This window comes from Anguilla anguilla, chromosome 1, assembly GCF_013347855.1.
Source record: "Anguilla anguilla isolate fAngAng1 chromosome 1, fAngAng1.pri, whole genome shotgun sequence".
NCBI lineage: Eukaryota > Metazoa > Chordata > Actinopteri > Anguilliformes > Anguillidae > Anguilla > Anguilla anguilla.
In genome coordinates, this window is record NC_049201.1 from 41,633,336 (window position 1) to 41,657,256 (window position 23,921).

The window sequence follows — 23,921 nt, forward strand, 5'->3', positions numbered from 1 at the left end:
AAAGTCTTCTGGATGTGCTGGAGAAGACTTTACGGAGTGGTTCAACTCTCCCGTCGTCAATACAAGATCTCCGCCAAAAATTAATGCAGTTTTGGATGGAAATAAATGTCATGATGTTGTATAAGGTTGTCGAAACAATGCCATGACGAATGCGCGTCGTAATCAAAGCTAAAGGCAGTCCAACGAAATATTAGTGTGCAACTTTTTTTTGGCCAGGCAGTGTAGCTGAAGATGTATTCCACCTAGGGAAGCTTTCAATTTTTTCTTTACTTTAGCTAAGCTTATGCAAAATCAAACATATAGGTAAAGTGGGGCTTCAGCAAAGGGGAAAGATAAACGATTAACAAACAAAAAACAAGAAAACATTTTAGCATTACATTCTGTAGATTTTTTAAAAATTTCATTAGGTGTTCCTAGCATACAGTAGCCTAGTTCATAATGAAGATGAGGAACTATTTAATCATAAAAGCATTTATTCCAGTTTATAATTGACTTCAGTGTCCTTCAGGTAGGGGTGGTGGTAGGGTTCATGCAGTTTGTACTATGCAGTTCAGAGTAACTATGTTTTGATTTATAAAAACATTTTGCCTATGTTTGAAACTTGATTTGGCTGTTTGTTTACCTCAGTGTTATAAAACCACGTTATGGCAATATAAAAAACAGGTCATTGTTTGTTAAATACAGCTTTAAAAAGCAAATTACTATTCATGTTATTGTAAAACAATGATTTAATGCTTTAATATCTCAACAATAGCAGTGCCAGTGATTTGGAATTGAATACAGTTAAACTCCACCCACTCCCGGTTTATGTCACGCCCACATCCGGTTTATCTGAATACAGATACAGATAATGTTGTTGGTTAAACAAATACAGATACAAATACAAATAGTGGCATCTCCCTCGACCCCTATTAGGCACGAACCCATCTTGCTAACCCAGACGTTATTGGAGTTTTTCAAATTCTAATTTTCGGCACTTTGAGAGCCACAAAACTTGGCCTCGTTGAGGTCCATTGTATAAGGGTGAGAGGATATTTGAAAAACTCAGCAAAACTATTTGGATGGATAGGTAGCACTATGGATAAGTGAAAACATTTCATTTCTTTGATGTTTGGGTGAACTGCCCCTTTAATTGAGGCTTCCATATGAATTGCATCGAAGAAGATCCAGTGTCGACTGCGGCTGGCAGCCCCACAGGGGGACGCACTGGCTCTAGTGTCACCCAGGGATGGCAGGGTTCCTGTCTGCAAGGACGACAGTGTTTCAACGTTGGTTGATTGGATGCTCGCAAGTCTGCGGGGTCAAAAGAGGTGGCTGACTCAAGTGCTTTGGAGGAGAGCACATTTGTCTGTTGTAGCAATGAGTGCTGATGAATATGATTGGGCATTCCAAATTTGGGAGAAAAAGCGTAACAGAACATATTAAGCACACAAATATGTCACAACATGTGCATTAATAATTTATTTAGTAACTATTAAACAGAACTGCAAAATTAAATGTGTTATTCAATGCTTTGATATCAATATGAAACTAATTTTAACAATTTAGGCCACATTTAGGTCACATGGACTATGTTTACTATTTTCTTTCATATATTCTGGCCCTGTGGTTTCTTTTTACCATCTGAAAAAGACTGGAAAGAAATCTGTCTACAAAATAAATTAAACCAAGCCAAGTGATTCCTGTATTGCTCATAAACACTGTGGAAACAGAAGACAGCTAACTAAGAAAATAATAACTCATATCAATCGGTCGGAAACAGACCAGCTGGTCTGGAAAGCAGGTCACGCTACATAAACCAGAATTCTGCAGGTGCGAAGACAACAGAAAACAGCAGCCCCTTGTACTGAAACTGATAATCACCCGGGGTTATCGCTTTACATGATGAACCACTCTATGCAACCTTTATGCTTCAAGCCTTTTATACAATTCTCCAGGTTTCAAGTGACCATTTCATACAAGTTCTGCCAAATACCTTTCAAGTACCATGGAGTATGAGTGAGCAAGCTCTGTTAGGTAGCATATGCACAACAGGCCATTTTATAGCACTGGTGTCATGCGTATCTGTGTAATTGAGCTCTGATAATGACAACATTGGAGTGGATCAGCTTGTGTTTCATGGCATTTTAACACATTATTATGGCACCAGTGTAATTTGATAAAAGTGCATAAAAACCTCTTTAACTTGGGAACTACAGGGGTATTACAAAGGAAACTCCACCATATTCGTTCATTATACGGCATGAGGTTGAACATAATAATTAGAGGAGCAAAAAGAAAATTTCAAATCATTGCGTGCAGCAACTGGCACATAAGACAAAGAAAGAAAAAGCACACAGAAGGTGAACAATAAGGCTAAAAGCAAGCTTTTGTTCTCTGCGTAAGCAACATGAACAGTTGGCAAAGGGGAAGCTGGTCTGTGTGATAAACCTGAAGTAGAAGCAAATTTCTTGCAAACAGCAAACAAAAATTTCCTGGAGCACATTTTGAAAATAATTTTCTTATTGAGAATGAAATCTTTTGTGTAAGGCTTGTGACACATTAATTGTAGGCAGGGTCTACTGTACATTAATTGTGATTATGCTACCAGTCAAAAACCACCAGGAAACCAGATTACCATGTTCCAATTTTTAAACTGATCATTGGTCTGCACAGATTTCATGCAACACTTCTTTACTTTATAACTATGGGATTCAAACAAGTCACAAAAAATTCCAGTCCACAGTGTTTTCCATTACAACCATATGGCCATTTGCTAACTGTCTACAAGGTGAACATGTTATCTAACTAGCAGCAAGAAATGCTAGTGTTTAGGCTAGCAAGCTATATAATATTGCTCTCAAATTGCTTTCACGAGTGAGAGGAGGTGTAGGTGGCAGACTGGCTTGGAGCCAAACAATGCTTGCAAAGGAGGTTAAGTGAAGGAGGGAGCACTCATCCAAAGGGATGTTTGGTTGTCCTTCAGGACTCTGAACTATTATGATTCATGAGTCATTCATTGTGGAGGCCAAGCTCTGCACACAGACAGGAAGCCAGACTTGTGGGCTGAATATCCTCATCTTTCAGTCAGTGCCAGATAAAGATCTCCTTCATGATTGAAATTAACTAAACTTTTATGGGAAGCTGGGCTTGAACAGGTCGACTTAAAAGCCGCGTTTCCACCGCAGGAACTTTCCCCAGGAACTAGGAACCTTTTCAGTGCGTTTCCACCGTAGGGACCAGGGTCTAAATTCCGGGGACTTTATGTTATCCCCAAAAAAGTCCCTGCTCGGGGGTAGTACTTTCCAAAAGTACCGGAACTCTTGGGGTGCGCCGCAAGCGCTGAACATTTCTGATTGGTCGAGTACTCGCAGCATTTTATTTCAACTGCCATTTTTAAAAATCTGCAGCCACAAATCTGATTTATTATTTTCAAAATAATAACTTTAATTCAAACTTTTCTGTTATGCAGCGAAGTAGGCTACTTTTGGTTATAGCCTGCCAACATCTACAGATGAGACATTAAGAGAGAGGATTATAACGTGTGCTCTTCTTTTCTTGCTTTAGCATTAAGTCTGTTTTATAAAATATTAAGCATTCGTGCTGGGACAGCATATTACGTACCAAAACATTCAAACGGTTTAATTCAGTTGCTGAATATTTTCCAGATTTTGTTAGTTATAATTGACTCAAAATGCTTGACACAGTTACAGTAGTTCTGCGGAATTTACATCGGGGATACAGTAAAAGCAAACAGGAAAAAATCACCTTCTGCACTTTTTGTCAGGGTAAAATAACACAGGTTAATTCTAGTAATCGTCCCTTTTGCTTTTTCAGACTGCCATAATTTTACTCTGCGATTCTTCAATTCCACAAAAAGATCAGGAAAGACTAGATATCGATAGGTGCATGGTTCACATCTGGAGGGCACACTTCAAGTATTTAGCTGCTCCGCTAGCAGTAACTTCAAACGGTGGCTGTACCACTGCAATATTAATTTAAATGTTCACGCAAGTCCAAGTTTTCATTCTATTTATTCTTGTCATTTCGCGATTATATGGAAATGACGATGAGAGTCGAATTCATCAATTCAACAGCAAATTGTTAATTACGTGTGCATGTTTTCTGCTATGAATGTTGTTACCAGTTACGAATGTGAATGCATTCTGTTGCCTCAGATGTCAAGACATGAAAGTGAATGTTCGCATAAAAACATAGCCAATGAATGTGTTTGAGAGGGTATAAAACAGTTACAATCTGTATATTGCCCTGTTATATCCTGTTTGTTGCATAACAACGGTCCAAGTCGAACTACGAACGAGAGTTTTGCTTGACAATGGTAAAATAATATGCCCAAACAGCCGCGGATAAAAATCAATAAATAGCCTACTAAAGTAACCATATATCGTCATTGGTCACCCATTGTGTAAGTGGAATAAGCCCCTCCGGGCTGTCCCGTTATTGGCAAATAATGTACTTCGGTGGTAGTATGGAGTTACAGAAGAAATCACACGATAGATGGACAGACGGTGACGTCGCCTTTTCATACGTGTGAGTGCCCGAAATCTTGGAGTTGTGCTGGACAACAGGCTGGCACTCTCTGAGAATATCGCGGCAACTACCCGGTCGTGCAGGTTCATCCTGTACAATATCCGCAGAATAAGACCACTCCTCACCAAATATTCCACACAGCTCCTGGTCCAGGCCATGATACTGTCACGTCTGGACTACTGCAACTCCCTCCTGGCTGGCCTCCCAGCATCAGCCACCAGACCCCTTCAGCTCATCCAGAATGCAGCAGCACGTCTGGTTTACAACCTCCCTCGTGACTCCCACGTCACTCCCCTCCTCATCTCCCTCCACTGGCTACCAGTGCAAGCTCGCATCCGGTTTAAGACACTGGTGCTTGCTTTCCAAGCAGTCAAGGGGTCAGCTCCTGGTTATCTGCAGAAGATGATCAGACCCTACAAGCCGGCCAGATCGCTCCGATCGGCTACTACAGGGCGGCTGATTCCTCCCCCTACACGAGCAGCAACAAGGTCTCGACTCTTTGCAGTTCTGGCCCCACGATGGTGGAACGATCTTCCAGTGGAGGTCAGAACAGCAGAGTGTCTGAGCACCTTCAAACGGAAACTCAAGACGCACCTCTTCTCTGTATACCTCTCTCCTCTTCCCTAAACCCTCTCCCATAACTATAAAAAAAAAAAAAAAAAAAAAAATTTTTGGTTCAGACTATCTTGTTTCTCCTTACTGTATGCTACTATAGTAAAGGCTTTTTATCTACATTTTATTCAATGGACTTAAGTGGACTTGATCCTGAGTTTGGTTACACTGTTGTAAGTCGCTCTGGATAAGAGCGTCAGCTAAATGCCTATAATGTAATGTAATGTAATACGTCAGCGGACTAATTTGCCTAATCTTTGCGGGTCTTTAGACCGCGGTGGAAACGCAGACAACAATGGGCTGAAGGAACCTTTTAGTTCCTTGAAAAGGAGTTCCTGGGACTAAAAGTTCCGGGTACTTTGGGTGGAAACGCGGCTAAACATAACAGATTGGCTGTTAGATTCTGCCATGTTGCCAAACAAAACAACAGTAATTGAATGCAATTCGGCTTTAAATGTACACATTTTAAACAATAAATTTGTTTAAACCACCAAATACTATACTATACTATACCACCTACTGATATACATACTCAAGGATTTCCTGTTTTTATTTCAGTACTGAAAATAATTTTTCCATTGTGAAGTGCTGTGCGACCTACAGCATATATAATGGCACTATATGAATATGAGAATAGACTGACTGATTTATTTAGCGATTGGCTGTCTGGCTGTGATATTCTACAAATACTACACTTTCTTCTACCTGATTTGCCTGGGCTTAGTTGTGAAACTGTGGTCACGCCTGGGATTTGCCAAGACGTTGTCAGCTTGGGTCAATTTCCTAAAAACACTTTTGGCTGAGTTCAGCTACCGCTGACTTTCTGGCCATATGTACAGTGGGTCAGAGGAAATGTATAGCCGATCAATGCAGGGAAAGAGGATATGTGCTTGTTTTTCAGACTACTGTCCTGGAGGGACAACATCTGCCACAAAATATTAGTCTGCATGTGAAAACATTTCATGTGGCAAGATAACATTGGCAATATGATCATCTGAACTGCATTCTGTACCTGAAAAAAAAAATTATGTATCCTGTTAAACAATGTCCAGGCAGTATCAACGCAGTTTCTGGAACTCAGAAGAACCAAGTACTGCAATTATGATATTCATCCAAATGAACAATGAGTTGATTGAGATCTTACACCGTTAAATCTTTTTCTCTCCATTTACCATTTTTGGTATATACTATATAAACTATATTACAACCTAACAAATGACAGGAAATTATCCGCATACGACATCCATACTTGATTTCATCCTAAGATGTACTTACACTGGTTACAGTGTACTAGTCATCTGTCAGATAAGAAGCTGGGCTCAGGGGCTGCATGAAGCTGTATGAAGCTGGATTCAGGCGCTGCACAGAGCTGTATGAAGCTGGATTCAGGTGCAGCACAGAGCTGTATGAAGCTGGATTCAGGTGCTGCACAGAGCTGTATGAAGCTGGATTCAGGTGCTGCACAGAGCTGTATCAAGCTGGATTCAGGTGCTGCACAGAGCTGTATGAAGCTGGATTCAGGTGCTGCACAGAGCTGTATGAAGCTGGGCTCAGGGGCTGCACAGAGCTGTATGAAGCTGGGCTCAGGGGCTGCATGAAGCTGTATGAAGCTGAGCTCAGTTTATGCACAGAGCTGTATAAGGCTGGCGCTATATGAAGTGGGTGCTGCAGGGTATTGTCTAAGCTGGTGCAGATCAAGTAGCCAGGACAGATTTTGACCGCCATATTTAGCCACACTCCTGTTAAATGCAACCATTTAAAACTCTGCACCCACATCAAGCGCCCCGAGCATCCCAGGGAGTGGCCTGCGGGTCTCTCGTTGCTTGTAAAACAAATCCAGTGAAAAATGTCTGTCTCATCCAGCCGCGTGGAGGGTGGCGACAAAGCCGCTGCGAAGGAGCAGCATCAGCTCATCGTCATGCTGCGCACATTCCACCGGGGGGAGGGCTAATCCATCAGCAGGGACCGGCGGAGCATGCGTCCTGTGTGTGTGCACGTGTATGCATGCACGTTCACGGAGAAACCATGCTCTCATCTCAAGGGAGGGGGGCACAAAGAGATGGAAAGGAGAAAGGAAGAGAGAGGAGGGGTTTGTTTTTGTTTTTGTTATTTAGAGCCATGTCGGCATCTAAGGCCATTTCATGGCAAGAACATGGTAATGATAACATTTCAATATATAGAAAGTAGAAATCGATCAATAGAAAACCAGAAAATTAAATAAAACCTGATGTTTCAAATGTACTTGTGATAACAGCTCTAAAATTCTTTCAGGTGACATCTTGTTAAAAACATCTTTCATGCAACTTTCTGAATAAAACCGTTGTCTTGTGGCATTAAAGGCAGGGCAGTTCAGTAAAATGTGCTTGATAGTCAAGGGAATGCTGCAATAGTCGCATGATGGTGGTTGTTCACCCTTTAATAAAATGGCATGGGTGAGTCTTGAGTGACCTATCCGACAGCCTTGTAAAAACGATTTGGTCCCATCGGCTTTTAAAAGAAAACACAAAGGGGGGGGGGGGTGGGGTGAGGCGAAAAAGTGATATAAAAAGCATGGGGGGGGTAATAAAGTTCAAATCCCCCTGCATTGAAATTGAAATCCTAAACTACAGCTCGCAGCCCAGAATCGCTAAGTAAAGTGGAGAGCCAGGAAAGCACTCCAGCCAAACAGAACGCTCAATTGAGGTCAGTATCCACCAGTGAATAAAGCCACACAGCAGGCTACCTCAGCCTTCTCTCAGAACAGCCCTGAGTCCAGTGCGCTTAGAAAGCAGACGAGAACCCAGCAAGGGGAAAAACCTGGTGCCTGCCTGCGTGCGTGAGCGTCTCTGTGTGCTTGGTGCAAGTGCGCTGCTGCAGCGAATAGAAAAATTGGGCTGTAGAAAATAGGAAATTGTGACTGGTACAGTACATTTATGGCACAATTACCTAGTTCTAAATTAAATAATCTGCAGATAGATAACATGCCCTTAGGCTAGCCAATTACCTGAAGCCGCCTTCCCAATTTCCATTATTTTCCCCCATTCATAATCACCTGAGGTGTGTCATAGATAATATTCACATCAAACAACATACAACTCATAGTCGGTCATTACATCTTCAAGGATTTGAAGCAAGCTGGTTTGTTCTCAAGATTAGGCCTGGCCAGGTTCCTGCTCTGCTGTAGTAGCCATAGTGCCTGTAGGCCTGCTGCTTTGTATCTGTGCTCATTATCAGGAGCTCCAGAGTGCGTAAGCACTTACTGTATGTCGCTTTTGATAAAAGGGACTGCCAAATAAATGTAATGTAATGTAATGAGATATTGTCACAGGGCAGGCCCTGTGCCCTATGCACTGTGCCCTGCACCCTATGCATTATACCCTATGCCCTATCTCCTATGCACTGTGCCCTGTGCCCTAGGCACTGCGCCCTGCGTCCAATGCACTGGTGCCCTGTGCCCTACACTGTATGCACTGTACCCTATGCACTGTACCCTGTGTTGCATGTCCTATGCCCTGTGCCCTGTGCCCTGTTCATTGCAGTACTGCTCTGAATGACACACAAATGCATCCAAGCTGCACAAACTGGCCTTTCTAAATGTTAGTCTGTGCTGACAGGTTCTCTCGGACTGAATGCTCCTCGCAGAGCATCAGACTGCAGCCCCGGGCCTCTGTGCGCCTGTGTCATGTGACTTCTCAATCTGACCTCTGCCCTCACTGAAGAATCCAGCAGCAGCTCACTATTGCCATGGTTGTTAAAATAAAATGGAGCATGATTTGTCATCCTGACTTACCCAGTTTTTATTCCCATTTGCCACATTCCAAAACAAGTCAATAAAGAATGATGGCAAAGAATTGCAATGTGTTACATCAGACACGTGCAAGGGGGTGGAGCTTTGTGTACGGATTACAAATACATCATCACATTATTGCACTGCGATTTTGCAATCCTCTCCCCTCAGTTTTGAGGGTGGGGGGGGGGGCGGGGGGCAGCAGCGAAGGGCAAACAAAGACATCCCTCAACGGAGAGGGGTTGCTGCCTGTTGGCAAGGACACCGCTGCTCGACAAAAACTCCAGTCAGCTTCCCCCATACCCCATACCCTGGAAAAGCACCACTAAGCAAGCTGCTGTCTAAATATTCCCTCTGCCCAGTCTTTCTACTGAAGGGTCCTAGCAAACATTCCCATATCCATCTCTCCCAGTCTTTCTACTGAACTGTCCTAGTAAACATTCCCTTTGTCCATCTCTCCCAGTCTTTCTACTGAACTGTCCTAGTAAACATTCCCATTTCCATCTCTTCCAGTGTTTCTACTGAACTGTCCTAGTAAACATTCCCATTTCCATCTCTTCCAGTGTTTCTACTGAACTGTCCTAGTAAACATTCCCATTTCCATCTCTTCCAGTGTTTCTACTGAACTGTCCTAGTAAACATTCCCTTTGTCCATCTCTCCCAGTGTTTCTACTGAACTGTCCTAGTAAATGTTTACACTCTCCTGTACGGCTGTAAAGCCAAAAGCAGCAAGGCAGAAAACTTATAATGATGCCGATCTGAACCTCTTACAGCTTAAGTTACTTCACCAGTGCCTCCTGTCTAACACTGAGCCCCTGTTTCCTAAGAGACGGCAGAGAAAGCCATTAACCCAAATCCCTCCAGTGCAAACAGTCGGACAGAATGAAAACCCTTTTCTGTCATCACAGTGCAGCTCATCAGAGCTTCCATAGAGGCTGTCCATCCCTGCCTGTGTTTGCTGAGAAAGGGGTTGCTTACAAACCCAGCCAAGCACCACCCCATACTCCCGTCTAACTGCGTCACAAAAAATGGTTCATATATTTCACATTACAGCTTAGCTCAGAGATGGGCTTCATTCAGAACTTAAATACTAAAATCAGCTACTCCTCAGTTGAGCTTCACACACAGTGCCATTAAACACCCAAAACCTGTTCCCCTACACTCTGATCCTGGACTCCTGTCTGTTCCACAACATTCAGAACCTGTTCCACAGTCTGTTCCCCAACATCCAGAACCTCTTCCCCAACATTCAGAACCTGTTCCCCAGTGTGTTCCAAAACATTCAGAACCTGTTTACCCCAGACTGTTCCCCTACACTCAGAACCTGTGTCCTCCTGTCTGTTCCCCTACACTCAGAGCCTGTTCTCCTGTCTGCTCCCCTACACTCAGAACCTGATCCCATCTGTTCCCCTACACTCAAAACCTGTTCTCCTGTCTGTTCCCCTACACTCAAAACCTGTTCTCCTGTCTGTTCCCCTACACTCAAAACCTGTTCTCCTGTCTGTTCCCGTACACTCAGAACCTGCGCTTCTGTCTGTTCCCCTACACTCAGAAACTGTTCCCCAGTCTGTTCCCGTACACTCAGAACCTGCGCTCCTGTCTGTTCCCCTACAATCAGAACCTGTTCTCCTGTCTGTTCCCCAATATTCATAACCTGTTCTCCTGTCTGTTCCCCTACACTCAGAACCTGTTCTCCTGTCTGTTCCCCCACACTCAGAACCTGTTCTCCTGTCTGTTCCCCTATACTCAGAGCCTGTTCTCCTGTCTGTTCCCCTACACTCAGAACCTGTTCTCCTGTCTGTTCCCTTACACTCAGAACCTGTTCTCCTGTCAGTTCCCCTACACTCAGAGCCTGTTCTCCTGTCTGTTCCCCTACACTCAGAACCTGTTCTCCTGTCTGTTCCCCTACACTCAGAACCTGTTCCCCTGTCTGTTCCCCTACACTCAGAGCCTGTTCTCCTGTCTGTTCCCCTACACTCAGAGCCTGTTCTCCTGTCTGTTCCCCTACACTCAGAACCTGTTCTCCTGTCTGTTCCCCTACAATCAGAACCTGTTCTCCTGTCTGTTCCCCTACACTCAGAACCTGTGTCCTCCTGTCTGTTCCCCTACACTCAGAACCTGTGTCCTCCTGTCTGTTCCCCTACACTCAGAACCCGTTGCCCTGTAGGTTCCCATGTCTGTTCCCACTCTCCTCCAAGCCTGCTGGAATGCTGGGGCATTCTCGGAGCCTCTAACTAGGAGCTATGAATATAATTCACATGCTGCTGAGTGTTCGCACTACTGAAGCTCTCTGACTCCACACTCCATACGTCATATTCCTCTGCAACCAGCCATTCCCCAAAACACTGCGATGCCCCATTAAACTTACAATATACCACTGCTCTCAGGCAAGTACAAACCCACACACATGCATTCACAGATGCTCACACAGACAAACGTGCACATTACCACTGCGCAGGTTCTGCAGCAGTCCACAATGCAGTGCGGAAAATTGAGGACTAACGTGCTTAAGACCGGAGCACATAATAAAAATCCTGAAGGATAAAGGCTTCCTGCAACTGCAAACAGAGACTGCAGAAAGCACTCACCCTCTCCGTCGCTCCCCACAGACATGACTCCAGCCCGTCACTGAGGCAGGATCTCTCGGCTGGCTGAGAAAACAAACGCGTGCGTCTCTCCTTCTCGCTCTGTCCCTCTCCTCTCCTCCCCCCCCCCCCACAGAGCTGTGATCGAGGCAGCGCTCCCTCGTCTCCGCACAGCAATCGGTGACCGCAACTTCAAAATAAAAGCCCCACTAAGAGCGGAAGGCGCCCCATGGCATAAACTCTTCAGAATAAATAAACATGTAATCTCTGCCTCCTTCTCCTACTCAACAGTTTAATTGAAAGATGAATGGGGAATGTCATATTTCACTCACTTTCCTTTAATGCCTGGCCAAGCCATCTAAATACACACGTGCACATGGTACACACACACACACACACACACACACACACACGCACACACCCAGACCCACACAACCACCACACACACCCCCAGAACCACACGCACACCCACAAACAAAAGCGTACACACATTCATCTGCACAGCATGCTGATGGGCTGAAAATCTCATGCATGTCCTCAGGTTGGTCAGTGCTGAAGTTTGTGGGGACATTGTTACACAGCTCCGTACGCTGACCGGTGTTACGGTCCCCATTAGGGTGTGTCTTCGGGATCAGGCAGAGTCAGGCACACTAAGGAAAAGAGCCCTTTGTTCACTGGGTCAGAAGACTGGGCCTGTAACCAGAACAAAACTGGGGGGGCAGCCCAAGCAAGGGAGAGCGAGACTGGTTTAGGCCTAAGCACTGCGCATACACAAGTGTGTTACACGGCACAAATGCATGTACAATCCACTAGAACTGCTATATGGGCATTACCCATCCACACTGCACATAAATATGTGCATAATCCACCATATAGGTGTTTTATCTACCCATATTGCACATACAGGTGTACAACACTCATATTGCACACAAATGTGTATAATCCACCAGATCTGCTAATACATGTGTATAATCTATCTACACGGCATATATATGTATAAATCCACTAGAATTGCACATACACATGCATGTAGACTCAACTCATATGTACACAAATGTGTTTAATCCACCAGAACTGCAAATAAATGTGCATAATCTACTGTATTTGCACTGCATTGCACATACATTAACAGACCACCCACATTGCACACATACGTGAAATAATCTACCAGAAATGCAACTACAGGTGTATAATTGAACCATATTACACATAGCCTACATGTGTATAATGTTCCCACATTGCACATGTATGTGTATAATCTTCCCACGTTGCACATGCATGTGTATGATCACCATACAATATCCATATACAGGTATAACAATATAATAATTTAATAGTTCCCTTTGGTAGCACTGAACGGGGTACTGAAGTTTATATGAATATGTTTTTGAAAAACTGAACTGCAGTAACACAGCAAATGGCTAAATGGGAAGATATGACAGCACAACTAGCAGGAAGGTGCATGCAAATAAATGCATTCAAAATTAAACAAAAGCAACTACAAAGTAACCTGTACAACAAAACTACAAAAAACAAAGGGTAAAGAGAAAAATGCCTGGAGAGCATCATTTCAGTTATTTTCTTTTTGCTTACAAAAGTTTAGCAGCAACACCCAACTGTACAACACTTGACATCAGTGGTCCCAAGGAGACAAAGACATGAAAGAACGCTGTGATCTCCCTGCACTGGCCTTAGGGTGGGAGGGGCTTGACTAGTTGCATAATTATTCCACTTGGCTTCCCCCTGCTCATTTTCAGTTTGGCTTATCGTCAGGCGGCTTCAGCAGTGGCAGTACGGGCAGTGGGCTGTATGCTGTCCCCTATTCAGGTCATGGATGTGCCCGTTGGCTCACGGTTTGAGGGCCCTTTTCACTAGGGAGTCCCAGTGCCTAGCGGGGGTGGGGCAGCACTGGATTCAATAGCCCCTTTTCCCACTTGTGTAGTATAGTCACCTGCACCAGATGCATCTTACCTGACCTTCCCTTTCGCTGGCCTTTCACAAGTAAAGTCTAAACAGCTAACAAAGCGGTATAACCCACATCAGAGAGAAACATGAATCTATGTAAATGATCCATTCGTTTTCCCTAAATAAAACCAGCCAACGTGTTGCTACATGCAAATAGTCCTGTGCCTGACGATCGATTTTCCACTGTGTTGAATGTTCTGTGTGTAACCCGCAAATTCAGAATAGGGACAAACCAAAAAAAAAATAAAAATACCTGGATTTGCTCCAAGGCCACTCAGGGAATTGAACAACTCTCATAATTTTTGGACACATCCATTAATCTACAGCCCTGCTCAGTGTACTCATGCCCAGCTTATAGAACTGGGCCTGAAACAGGGGACGATGACATCACTGGGTCCTTCAGACTGAACTTACCCACCTTCCTTATCCACCAATGACAATGCCTCAATGCCTCAACAAACCCTAAATAACCCACACCTGTCACAGTCACTCTGCATACACCCACACCTGTAATGGTTACGCTGCAGATAACCCACACTCAAAATGGTTACTCTGCATCAGGGTCGGAAATTAACGGGGGCTAGGGGCAAGATGCCCGTAAAATTTTTTAAATTGCCCTTGGAATTGGGATGACTGGGGCTTTTAAATGCCCCCGTAAAATAAACAGTTAACTTTCTGTATTTTAACGTTACGTGTCCAGATTTTGTTCTATTTGTGACAAGCTAATGGTGCTCCCTTGTGACAGTTTGGTGGGGAAGCTGTTGCTAACGAGAGACTACGAAACGGGGAGGCTTATACTGCTCAACCAAAAGTGTTCCTTGTAAAATTGTTCACGCACGTCCAAATATCGTTTTATTTAAATGGTATCAGTTTTTAATTAATGTTAAGATTAACCAGATAATGATTTAATAGAGATTTGCCGGCATAACAGTGCAAAACTGTAGTAGTTGTGCTTCAGCTGCGCTGTTCGGAACATCGTGAATAGGTGCTTGGAACATCGGGAGCTAACGGCTTCCCTGTGCAACGGTCTTCCGAACACAGGGAAGTAGTGCAGTTTTTTTGTCATTTTCTCTATAATTATTGGTCCAATTCACATCAATCAAAGTGTTTTAGTGTCTGGGATAGCCAATAAGCAACCATAATCATAAACCACATTCCTCAGGAGAAAAACTAACATCGAACGGACATTAACTTCTGGTGGAAGTAGCCGCTTCCCCGTGTTTTGTTCGGAACACCGTGAGTCTACATTAGCCAGATCTTTGATGCTAGCGTAGCTAACACATTCTACAGCTACACAGAGCTAGCTATGTAGGTAGATAGCTACCTAGCTAGCTCTGTGTAGCTGTAGCAGATGCAGGGCAGGGGCAGTAACGTTGGCTGGCTGGTAATGTTACAGATACATTGAAGTATATGTAAAATTGAGTTTTATATTCTTTGCAGAGGCTTGGAAGAACAAAAGGGAGCACAGGGAGCCCATAGTTCAGTCAGTGCTCAAAATGAATGCTGAGGTGAATGCCAAAATAGTCAAGCTATTTGATATAGCCTACCATATAGCAAAGCATGAGAAGCCCTTCCAGTATTTCTCATCATTGATTAGTTTAGAGAAGAGGCAAGGTGTCGACCTGGGAGACACCTACAGCAACCCCAAGCAAGCCAGGGTTTTCACACAATTTCTTGCTGAGGAGATCCAGAGAGCCATAGCAGAGCAGGTGCAGGAGGCCAGATACATCAGCATCCTCATTGACGGCAGGACAGACAGGAGGGCAAGTGAGAAGGAGGTGCTGTATGTGAAATACATGGAGAAGGGCATAACACATATGCGATTCTTAGGGTAAGAAAAAAATGTGGGTGTCTGGCTGTCTTAGGTAGTAGGTAGTCAATTGACACTCCATTTAATTTCATTTGTCACTTACATCCTCTTTTTTTCATAGAATCACAGAGCCCCCGGATGCATCGGCAAGTGGAATTCTAGCATCAATCAACTCCCTCATGGACTCCAATGGCGTTCCACAATGGAAAGAGGGCCTTGTTGGTTTTGCTGCCGACGGTGCCAGCACCAATTTTGGGAAGAAGAAGGGTATCTTTACCAAACTTGCTACTGACCTTCCTTGGCTGACAGGGATCCACTGTGTAGCACACAGATTGGAACTTGCCTGCAAAGATGCTTTTAAAGGCACCTATTTCACTGAGGTTAGTATAGTGAAGGGAACATGTTTTTTATACACTAAGCCCCAATAGTGTCTGAACAGTGACATTTTGTCTCCCTCCCCCCTCCTTCCTCACTTAATACTTCAGTTCTCTGTATACGTTAGACATGTACAATATCAATAAGGCTAATCACACCAAGAATTTACACAGATAAAACTGTTCACAACTGCAGTTTTTTTAATCAATATTGATATTAAATAACTTTATTATGATTAAAATGTTTTTCATATTGATGACTTCCTCTCCGCCTATGCCTCCTTCTACCGAAGATCACCCAAGCGTGTCAGGGAGCTTGAGCAGATGGCAGACATGCTGGAGGAAACCATTGTCGTGCCAGGTCAGGTGGAGGGCACAAGATGGCTTAGCCATAGATGCAGAGCACTAAAGGGATTGGAAAGAAACTATCCAGTGGTAATTGCCCACATGGAGGAAGTTGCAGGTGAGCAGATGGTGCACTGATGGTGCAAAGGTTTGTGTGTGGTTAAAGAAGATAACCTCCTACAGGTTCCTCCTCCACTTGGCACTCTACATCGACGTCCTAGAGGAACTATCCCACCTCTCCCTCCTCTTACAACGGGATGGAGCAACATTAACAGGTGTGAGAAGTGGCATTCATGCCTCCATGGAGGTGCTGAATGTTATGCAAAATAATCATGGCTACAAGCCCCGGTCCATGCAACAGGAATGCAAGAATGGAGAATACAAGAGCGTCAAAGTGACAGGACTGGACATACAGTGAACATTTGATGAGACAGTAGTGAGTTTGATTCAGCCAGTGCTGGACTGCCTGGAGGAAAGATTTGGAGAGTTCTCTACTGTTAAGGTGTTCAATGCAATGTGTGTGCTGGACCCAAGCAACTGGCCAGAGGAGGATACTTCCTATGGGGAGGATGATGTGTGGCTCCTCCTCCAGCACTTCCAGGATGTAATCACTGCCAAAGGCTGTGATATGGACTTGGCCATGGCAGAGTGGTCACGTCTGAAGAAAATGGTAAGACGACGCAATGTGCAAAATGGACAACAGCTGAGATCCCGGTTGTCTGAGTCCTCCTGGGCAGAGGAATTCCCCAACCTCACCCATCTCTATGAGATCATAGAAGTAATGCCTCTAGCCACAGCCAAGGTGGAGCGGGCCTTCTCTTTAATGAGTCGTGTAAAGAGTGACTGGAGAAACCAGCTGAGCACAGGCACGCTGAACCAACTAATGCTGATCTCACTCGAGGGCCCACCTGAAGACCAAGTGAACCTTCAGCCAGCAGTGGACCGGTGGTTTATAGCAGGACATAGAGCCAAAAGGCCTTCAATCATGCCATATGGCAAAAGACAATCAATCAACTGATGTTGTTGACATGACAGAAGAGGAGGACGTTGAACTGTAACATCAAATGTTAGTATAGGCCTATATCTTATTTTGACATTTTGATACAGTATATGTGGATATGTTGATATATGTTTTTTGTCTTTTGCCATAGGGCATGCTATTTGAAACTTTTTTGCCAAGTAGCCTACATTACATAACATGCCAGATAATCAACAGTGTTGTTGAGATGATAGGAAAGGAGGATTTTTAACTGTGATTGTTTATGAACTTTTAGAAATAAAATATGCTTGGATAAGAGTCATTGAATATTGGTCTGTCATGCAACATAGAAGAACTAAGGTATTTCCCAACATTTGATAAAATTGTTCTGGAAATGATCCGAAATGCCCCCAAAACATATTTCACAAGGGCAAAAAATGCCCTTGTTAAAAAAAGTTAATTTCCTACCCTGCTCTGCAGATAACCCACACCTGGAATGGTTACTCTGCAGATAACCCACGCCCAGAATGGTTACTCTGCAGATAACCCAGACCCAGAATGGTTACTCTGCAGATAACCCATACCTGGAATGGTTACTCTACAGATAACCCAAACCCAGAATGGTTACTCTGCAGATAACCCACTCCCGGAATGGTTACTCTACAGATAACCCAGACCCAGAATGGTTACTCTGCAGATAACCCACAACAAGGACGGTGCCTTGGCACATAACCGACACCTGGGACCGCTGCAACGCACATAGTCCACACCTGGGCAGTTACACTGCATATATCCAACACCTGAGACCGTTAATCTGCATATAGCCCACACAATAACTTGTGATGCCAGCCCCAGCCATGGTAGCATCAGTCCCCCTTTGTCTGGAGAATCAGGCCAAGAGGAGAATCAATTCCTTTCAGCACCAGAGCATCCCAGCGGCAGAACTGTGTGGCTCCTGCATGGAAAAATAAACCTGAAGCACGCTTACCTTGACTGAGGCTTAGGGCCATGTTTCCCGAGTTCAGCACTTCATCAAACTTGCTGTATATAGTCTGCAGCCTAAAACAGAGTAACCAGAGAAGACAAAATTAAGATACACAAAACCATAAAACGTAGCAAGACATCCAGACACGCAGCCCTGTAAAGGGCTGCCTTATATTGACATATGTCACTGAAAAGGACGTCGTCATATCCAGATGAAACACATTATCATACACACACAACACAGTAGAAATGGGGGTGCCCAATATATCGATCGTGTTATTTAAAGAAATTTGTCAGTAAACATCTTTATTCTTCTCATTTTCATCCCTCTTCCCTACAGTTTCTGCCTGACAGACAGGTACACTTGATCAACATGAAATGAGGCCAATCTGCTGCTGTCAAGAACTTTGTTACATTAAGCATGCCATTCATGATATAGACACGATAGTGGACACAAAATGTCATGTTATGGTCACGTAAATGTGGTCCATTTTTGGCAGGGGATTTCATTTTCAATATCCAATGGATAATGGTGTTTTAAATCCAAAGGTGGAATTTTTCTTTGCTCAGATATGATACTGGTCTAATGATTTTACTTTTATGGTAATACAGGAACAATTCTACTTTTGAATTGTAGAATACAGTTAAACTACACAAATGGTACTGTAAAATGAAGTTAAGCTAGTAACACTGCCCGACACTAGATATATAGAACACTGCTACAATTAAAAAATATATTTAGTAAACATCAAAAGAAATTTGTTGGATTTACTTAATAAAATTATGGACAGTTGTTGCAGCCACTATTAAGTATAGGCTGTGACATCTCCAACTAAGTTTGTCATAGCCTACTTAATAATATTGTGTTCAATGTTAGCAAGTTATGGGCCACAGTTGCTAACTAGGCTGGCATATGAAGTCAGGGCCAAGCTAGCACAGCATGCTAGCGTTAGCTAGTGAGGCAAGCTAGCACCAACTGTAATACGTCTAATTAATTTCTCTGCTAGAGCTAGTCAGCTATCAGCTCCCCTTGTTATGCCCCCATCTCAATACATTTATACAAGCTATCTACCTGGCAAGCTAGTATTTTCAGGTGATATGAACAAATATTGCCAATATACTGGTTGGTAAGATCATGTTGTGCTAGCCATTGGAAGAAGTAGATCGCAAGCCAAAGAAGTTTGGGTAGTACATCTTCTCCACCAGTGGTTGAGAATGTACATGCTCATTTCAGGAATATTTATGTAATAGTTTTGTAACAATGCAACAAAGTCAGATACAGTAAAGTAGAAAGAAGACTGTTATGCTCAGGTTGTTTTGAATGCGGAAATGTATCACAGATCGGGCTAAGTTCATTGGGTTAGCTAGCTGACCTGATGAAGCCATCTAGCTAGCCGGCCTGGCTATCTATTTAGCTAGTTAGCTAGCTCACTGTGCATGATAATAGCACAACTTCACCAAAACGAGACCAAGTAATACAATATTTCTTTAGAGTTTTTTCCCCTTCAAGAGAATGTAATGTTCATTCCATTCTGTTGATGAAATCCATTCAACAAAAGTGTGACTAATTTCAAGCATTCAGCGATGTTCAGACACATCAAGTTCATTTCTTGGTCAAACATTTTCCCTCCCTGAATATGGCCAGTTCTATCCAGTTGAGCGTTTACTTCTTAAGCAGCCTAGTGGTGAAGTGTCCTGCATAGGATAATTTATCATAAACTCATTTTTGTCAATTAATGATATTGTATAAGTTACTACGCCATTCAAAGAAGGATCATACCACAATCACCCTTCACACCAGCAAAGAAAAATGGATTTCAATGAGTGTTCTACTTTCACCTTCTCTGCAACAAGTTCAGAGAACCAAAGTGCATTTGGGTCTCATGGCATTAAATGCTGTTGGATGTATGAAGCAATCGAAATCACATCAACGGGCATCAATATTTAGGAACATTTTACAGGGTGAATGGTGATCCATAATCTAAATGGATGTTTTTCCCACTGGCTTATTTCTCCAGACTGCAATGTGTGGTTTTTGCATGGTTGTGGGCACAAAAACATTTTTAAACATTTTGAAAAGGGTGGCTGATGGTTATCAAATATAGATAATAAAAATATTGTTTCACAATTGAATGTAACTTCCACAGATTAACTCAATTTGGCTAATGACAACAATGCATTTTAGGGGAGCACAATTTAGCCTAGGTTTCAGTGTTGAGACTAATTTCTAATTCTATGTCCTTTCAGTGTTTTGTATAATGGAGCGTCTTTGACAAGCTGTTTTTAGCCTGCAATTAATCATGTCAAAATAGCAGCTGGGAGATTTTACTGTTAATCTCACCTGATTACTTGGGCTGTAAACTAAGAGAATTTGAACAGCAGCCAATTGCAATTTGAAAGCAGTTTCTTACTTTTTAAGAAGGGCACTTAACTGTTATCATGGAATAATTGGAATTTAAGCCCTTATTCTATAGTGAGGAGAACAGATTCACATCGTAATGATGTACAGATGATCCTGTATGTTGGATATACTAGACTATACTGAACTATGCTGTATAGGCAACAAAAATAAACTAGGTTTTATTTGAGAACTTAACTCTATAAGTGACAGAATGCTCAAAAGGCATGCACTAAACAGATAAACTTAAGTTATATTTCAGGTAATTGCAGCACAATGATGTTCCTCATTACAAGACATAACATGAAATTTAATCAATTTGTTTGTCCTTGATTATCATGACAAATTCCTCATCTTATCACAAAGGCACAACTATCTGCACGAATGCACTTTTGAAACAAATGCCTTCCACGATCAGAATCGTCACCAGCACTGGCACAGACAAGAGAATACCGGTCATTAGAATCAGCTAAGCCTCACTGTTGGTGCAGCCTTAGTAAACACCATTGTATTCCTATTACAAAAAGGACAAAAGACAACCTATTATAAACTGGTTACGGCTAAAATGATCAAACCTTTACCCACATTAATGAACCACAATTAGAAGAATCATTACATTACAGCAGACGTGATCTGTACCTAAAACAACCTACAAAATGTCACTATGGCAGTGCGAAGGACTGGAGGGGCAGATATTTTAATTCACCCCCTCCTGCGATATCAAGCACCCTGACAGCAACGTCGCATTTGCTTAGAATGTGGAGTCGTAATGCCACAGTCAAAACCACTGACAGAGCGTGCCCAAAGTCATTAGTGCAGAGCACAGCCATCTCTTCACACACCCCCAGCGCGAGAAGTTCTCTCTGAGAATCAGCAACAGGAACAGACAATTCCCCAAATGAAGTCCTCCCCGTTTAAACTCATGTGCCTAAAACCTAGAGAGGGAATAAAAGCAACACACCTTCTCAGCCTCCTGTCTAAAGCAGGCTGAATATCGCCTTCCTGACGATTCTCAAAAAGCACCTGCAACAATCAATCGCCACACACGGCTGCTCCCTCCGCGGTTGCCATGGATGTAGGCACTCTGGTGGCCATTTCCCACATGGAGCGATGCAGCGGAGAAACGGCTCGCCTGCGTGCACTGCCTCCCGTCCTCCCCGATGCGCCGTCCGCCGCACAGAAAAAGGTTAACGTCTGCGCCGTGTGTGCGTGTCTGCGCGCGCTCCGTTTCTGTGTGTGTGTGTGCGTGATGTCAGCGTCTACGGTGCGCGGCTTGGCCGTGCATGACAGAGCAACGCTTTATTCCCCTTTATGTAACCTCCTGACTGAAGTGCGCGAGTTTGTGTGTGCGTGTGTGTCCGTGTGTGCGCGCGCACCAGCTGCAGCAAATCTCATTCAGGAAGAAGGGAGCCAGAGGGCAGTCGGCTGTTGTGTGGAGGAGAAGAAATGCCCCTCCCCCGTCCCCTCTCTCTCCCTCTCTCTCTCTCTCCCTCTCTCTCCCTCTCTAACTCTGGCCTGCTGTGCATTCTGAAGCAGCAAAATTGACAGCTTTTGTGTGTGTGTGTGTGTGTGTGTCCATGCACGCGTGTGCGTGTGTGTGTGCATGTGTGTGAGGGTGTGTGTGTGTACGTGTGTGCATGCGTGTGTACGCACTCTGTTAGTCTGTTTGTGTGTACTAAATAAACAGCCCTTGTAATTAGGTTGCATAAAGGCAGAATAATCCGACAGCAAGACCAATCCAATTTCTAATGGGTAAGGGAGACTAAGGAACATAAAACAAACAGATGTCCTTTTCTAAACTGCAGAGGTGCTCCAGTGAGGGTGGGAGGGGGGGGGGTGGAGGTGCAGAGTGAATCCAGACTGCAGTCTCACAGGAGAACTATCCAGAAAAAGCTCCTCTATTCCCCACCAAATCAAACCTGATCCATTCTCAGGTGTCAAAAAACTTACCCTACCCAATGTATACTGAAAATCCACTGCCCTCCGCTGAAGCTGAGCTGCTACCTGGATTACATTTCAATGTACAACCCAATACAACCTTTGGAATTTAATAAATGAATATTACAACGGATGACCTTGTGATGTTCATGCAAGGCACTGATGATCGTAATGCGCCACATTTGTAGCAAACATCTGACATCTCGCAAGTTTTGAGGAGCAGCGATCCTGGTTTTGTGTGAGAAGCTTCACTAGCATGTGGCTACATTCAGAATTCTACATGCCAAAGAGGAGTAAGTCGTACGCCTCCATCAGCAGTACTGAATGGCCCAAAAGCCTCATTCCTGCCCACATCAGAGAAACTCCCCACTACTGGCAAGGCAAGTAGAAGCCTTTTTAGACTGAAATCCACTCAGAGGAGAGTTATGTGAGGCTTACAAAGCCTCTTGGCTCTGACTGCAAGGCATGAAACTTTAGTTTCATTAACAAGTGGCACTGAGTAAAGGCAGACCGACGAGCACTGCTTATGCTCCAATCATTAAAGAATACCTAAACAGACTTCCCGAATTAAATCAGCTCTTAAGCAGATCTTTAACTACTGGTCACCTAAGACAACCTATTATCAAGTTTTCAAAACAGTCACAGTGAAGAGTCTGATCGTACTCTGTGACCTTTTTATTTTTGCCAATGCACCAGCAGTAGTAATCACTCTTACCCTAATTTATACAACATAAAGACTTTAGCTTCATGGTTTTAAACATATTATTTCAGTTACTACCAGACCATTATGGGAAAGGGGATGGGGGCAGAGATATGCAAGGGGAAGGGGATGGGGATGAGGAAGTGGATGAGGAAGTGGAATGGGATATGGAAGGGGATGGGGATGTGGAAGGGGAAGGTGGTGGGGAAGGGGAATTGGATGAAGATGAGACTGGGGAAGTGGAAGGGGATGAGACAACCATAATAGTATGGGTTTTTTTATGCTAATGCACCAGCAGATAAATTAACAGGGAAATGATATTTCAATTACTACCAAACCATTATGGGAAAGGGGACATGAAAGGGGAGGTGGATGGGGAAGGGGACTAGATGTTTTAAAAACAGTCAAAGAGAGGAATCTGATCGTGCTCTGTGACCTTTTATATTTTCATCAGTGCACCGGCAGTAGTAATCACTCTTAGCCTAATTTACAGGGCACAATGACTTTAACTTTATGGATTTAAATATAGAAATATTTTTTCAATTACTACCAGACCATTATGGGGAAGGGGAAGGAGAGTGGGAGGTCGAAGGGTTAGGGAGGAGGATGGGTCACTGGCTTACCGTGCGCTGGGCAAGTCCCTTTTCCCCAGGTCAGCTCTCACCCTCTCCCCTACGTACCGATACACATCCACAAGAGTCGCTGTAGCAGTTTCTCGAACCTGTGATGGGCAGAAGACAAGAAGCAGACAAGATATCTTTAAGAAGTATCACTCGCCTATACAACCTTAGCCTGACAGCAGTGTGAAGCCCCAGATGTGGGTGTGGGTATAGGTGCGGGTAGGGAGGACTGAAAGCACCGTGGAGCTCTACGTGTGACCTACAAATTGGCTTGGATCTAGCACACACACCTTGGAATCTGGACTCCTGGACCAG

At 43.7% G+C, this 23,921-nt stretch overlaps 1 protein-coding gene across 41 annotated transcripts in view; it reads right to left on the reverse strand.

The window, feature by feature from the left end:
- LOC118209946 (CLIP-associating protein 2-like) overlaps positions 1–23,921 on the reverse strand; it is a 132,973-nt gene that overhangs the window by 79,237 nt on the left and 29,815 nt on the right. For 38 of the 41 annotated variants that reach the window (XM_035385834.1, XM_035385744.1, XM_035386059.1 and 35 more), the window contains exons 6-7: positions 23,610–23,707; positions 17,955–18,025 (exon numbers count right to left, since the gene is read on the reverse strand). In XM_035385834.1, coding sequence (XP_035241725.1) covers positions 17,955–18,025; positions 23,610–23,707 — 169 coding nt within the window. Of the gene's footprint in view, positions 1–11,496; positions 11,644–17,954; positions 18,026–21,309; positions 21,678–23,609; positions 23,708–23,921 lie in introns of those variants that run through there. The other 3 variants (XM_035385888.1, XM_035385878.1, XM_035385870.1) reach the window with 3 other exon arrangements.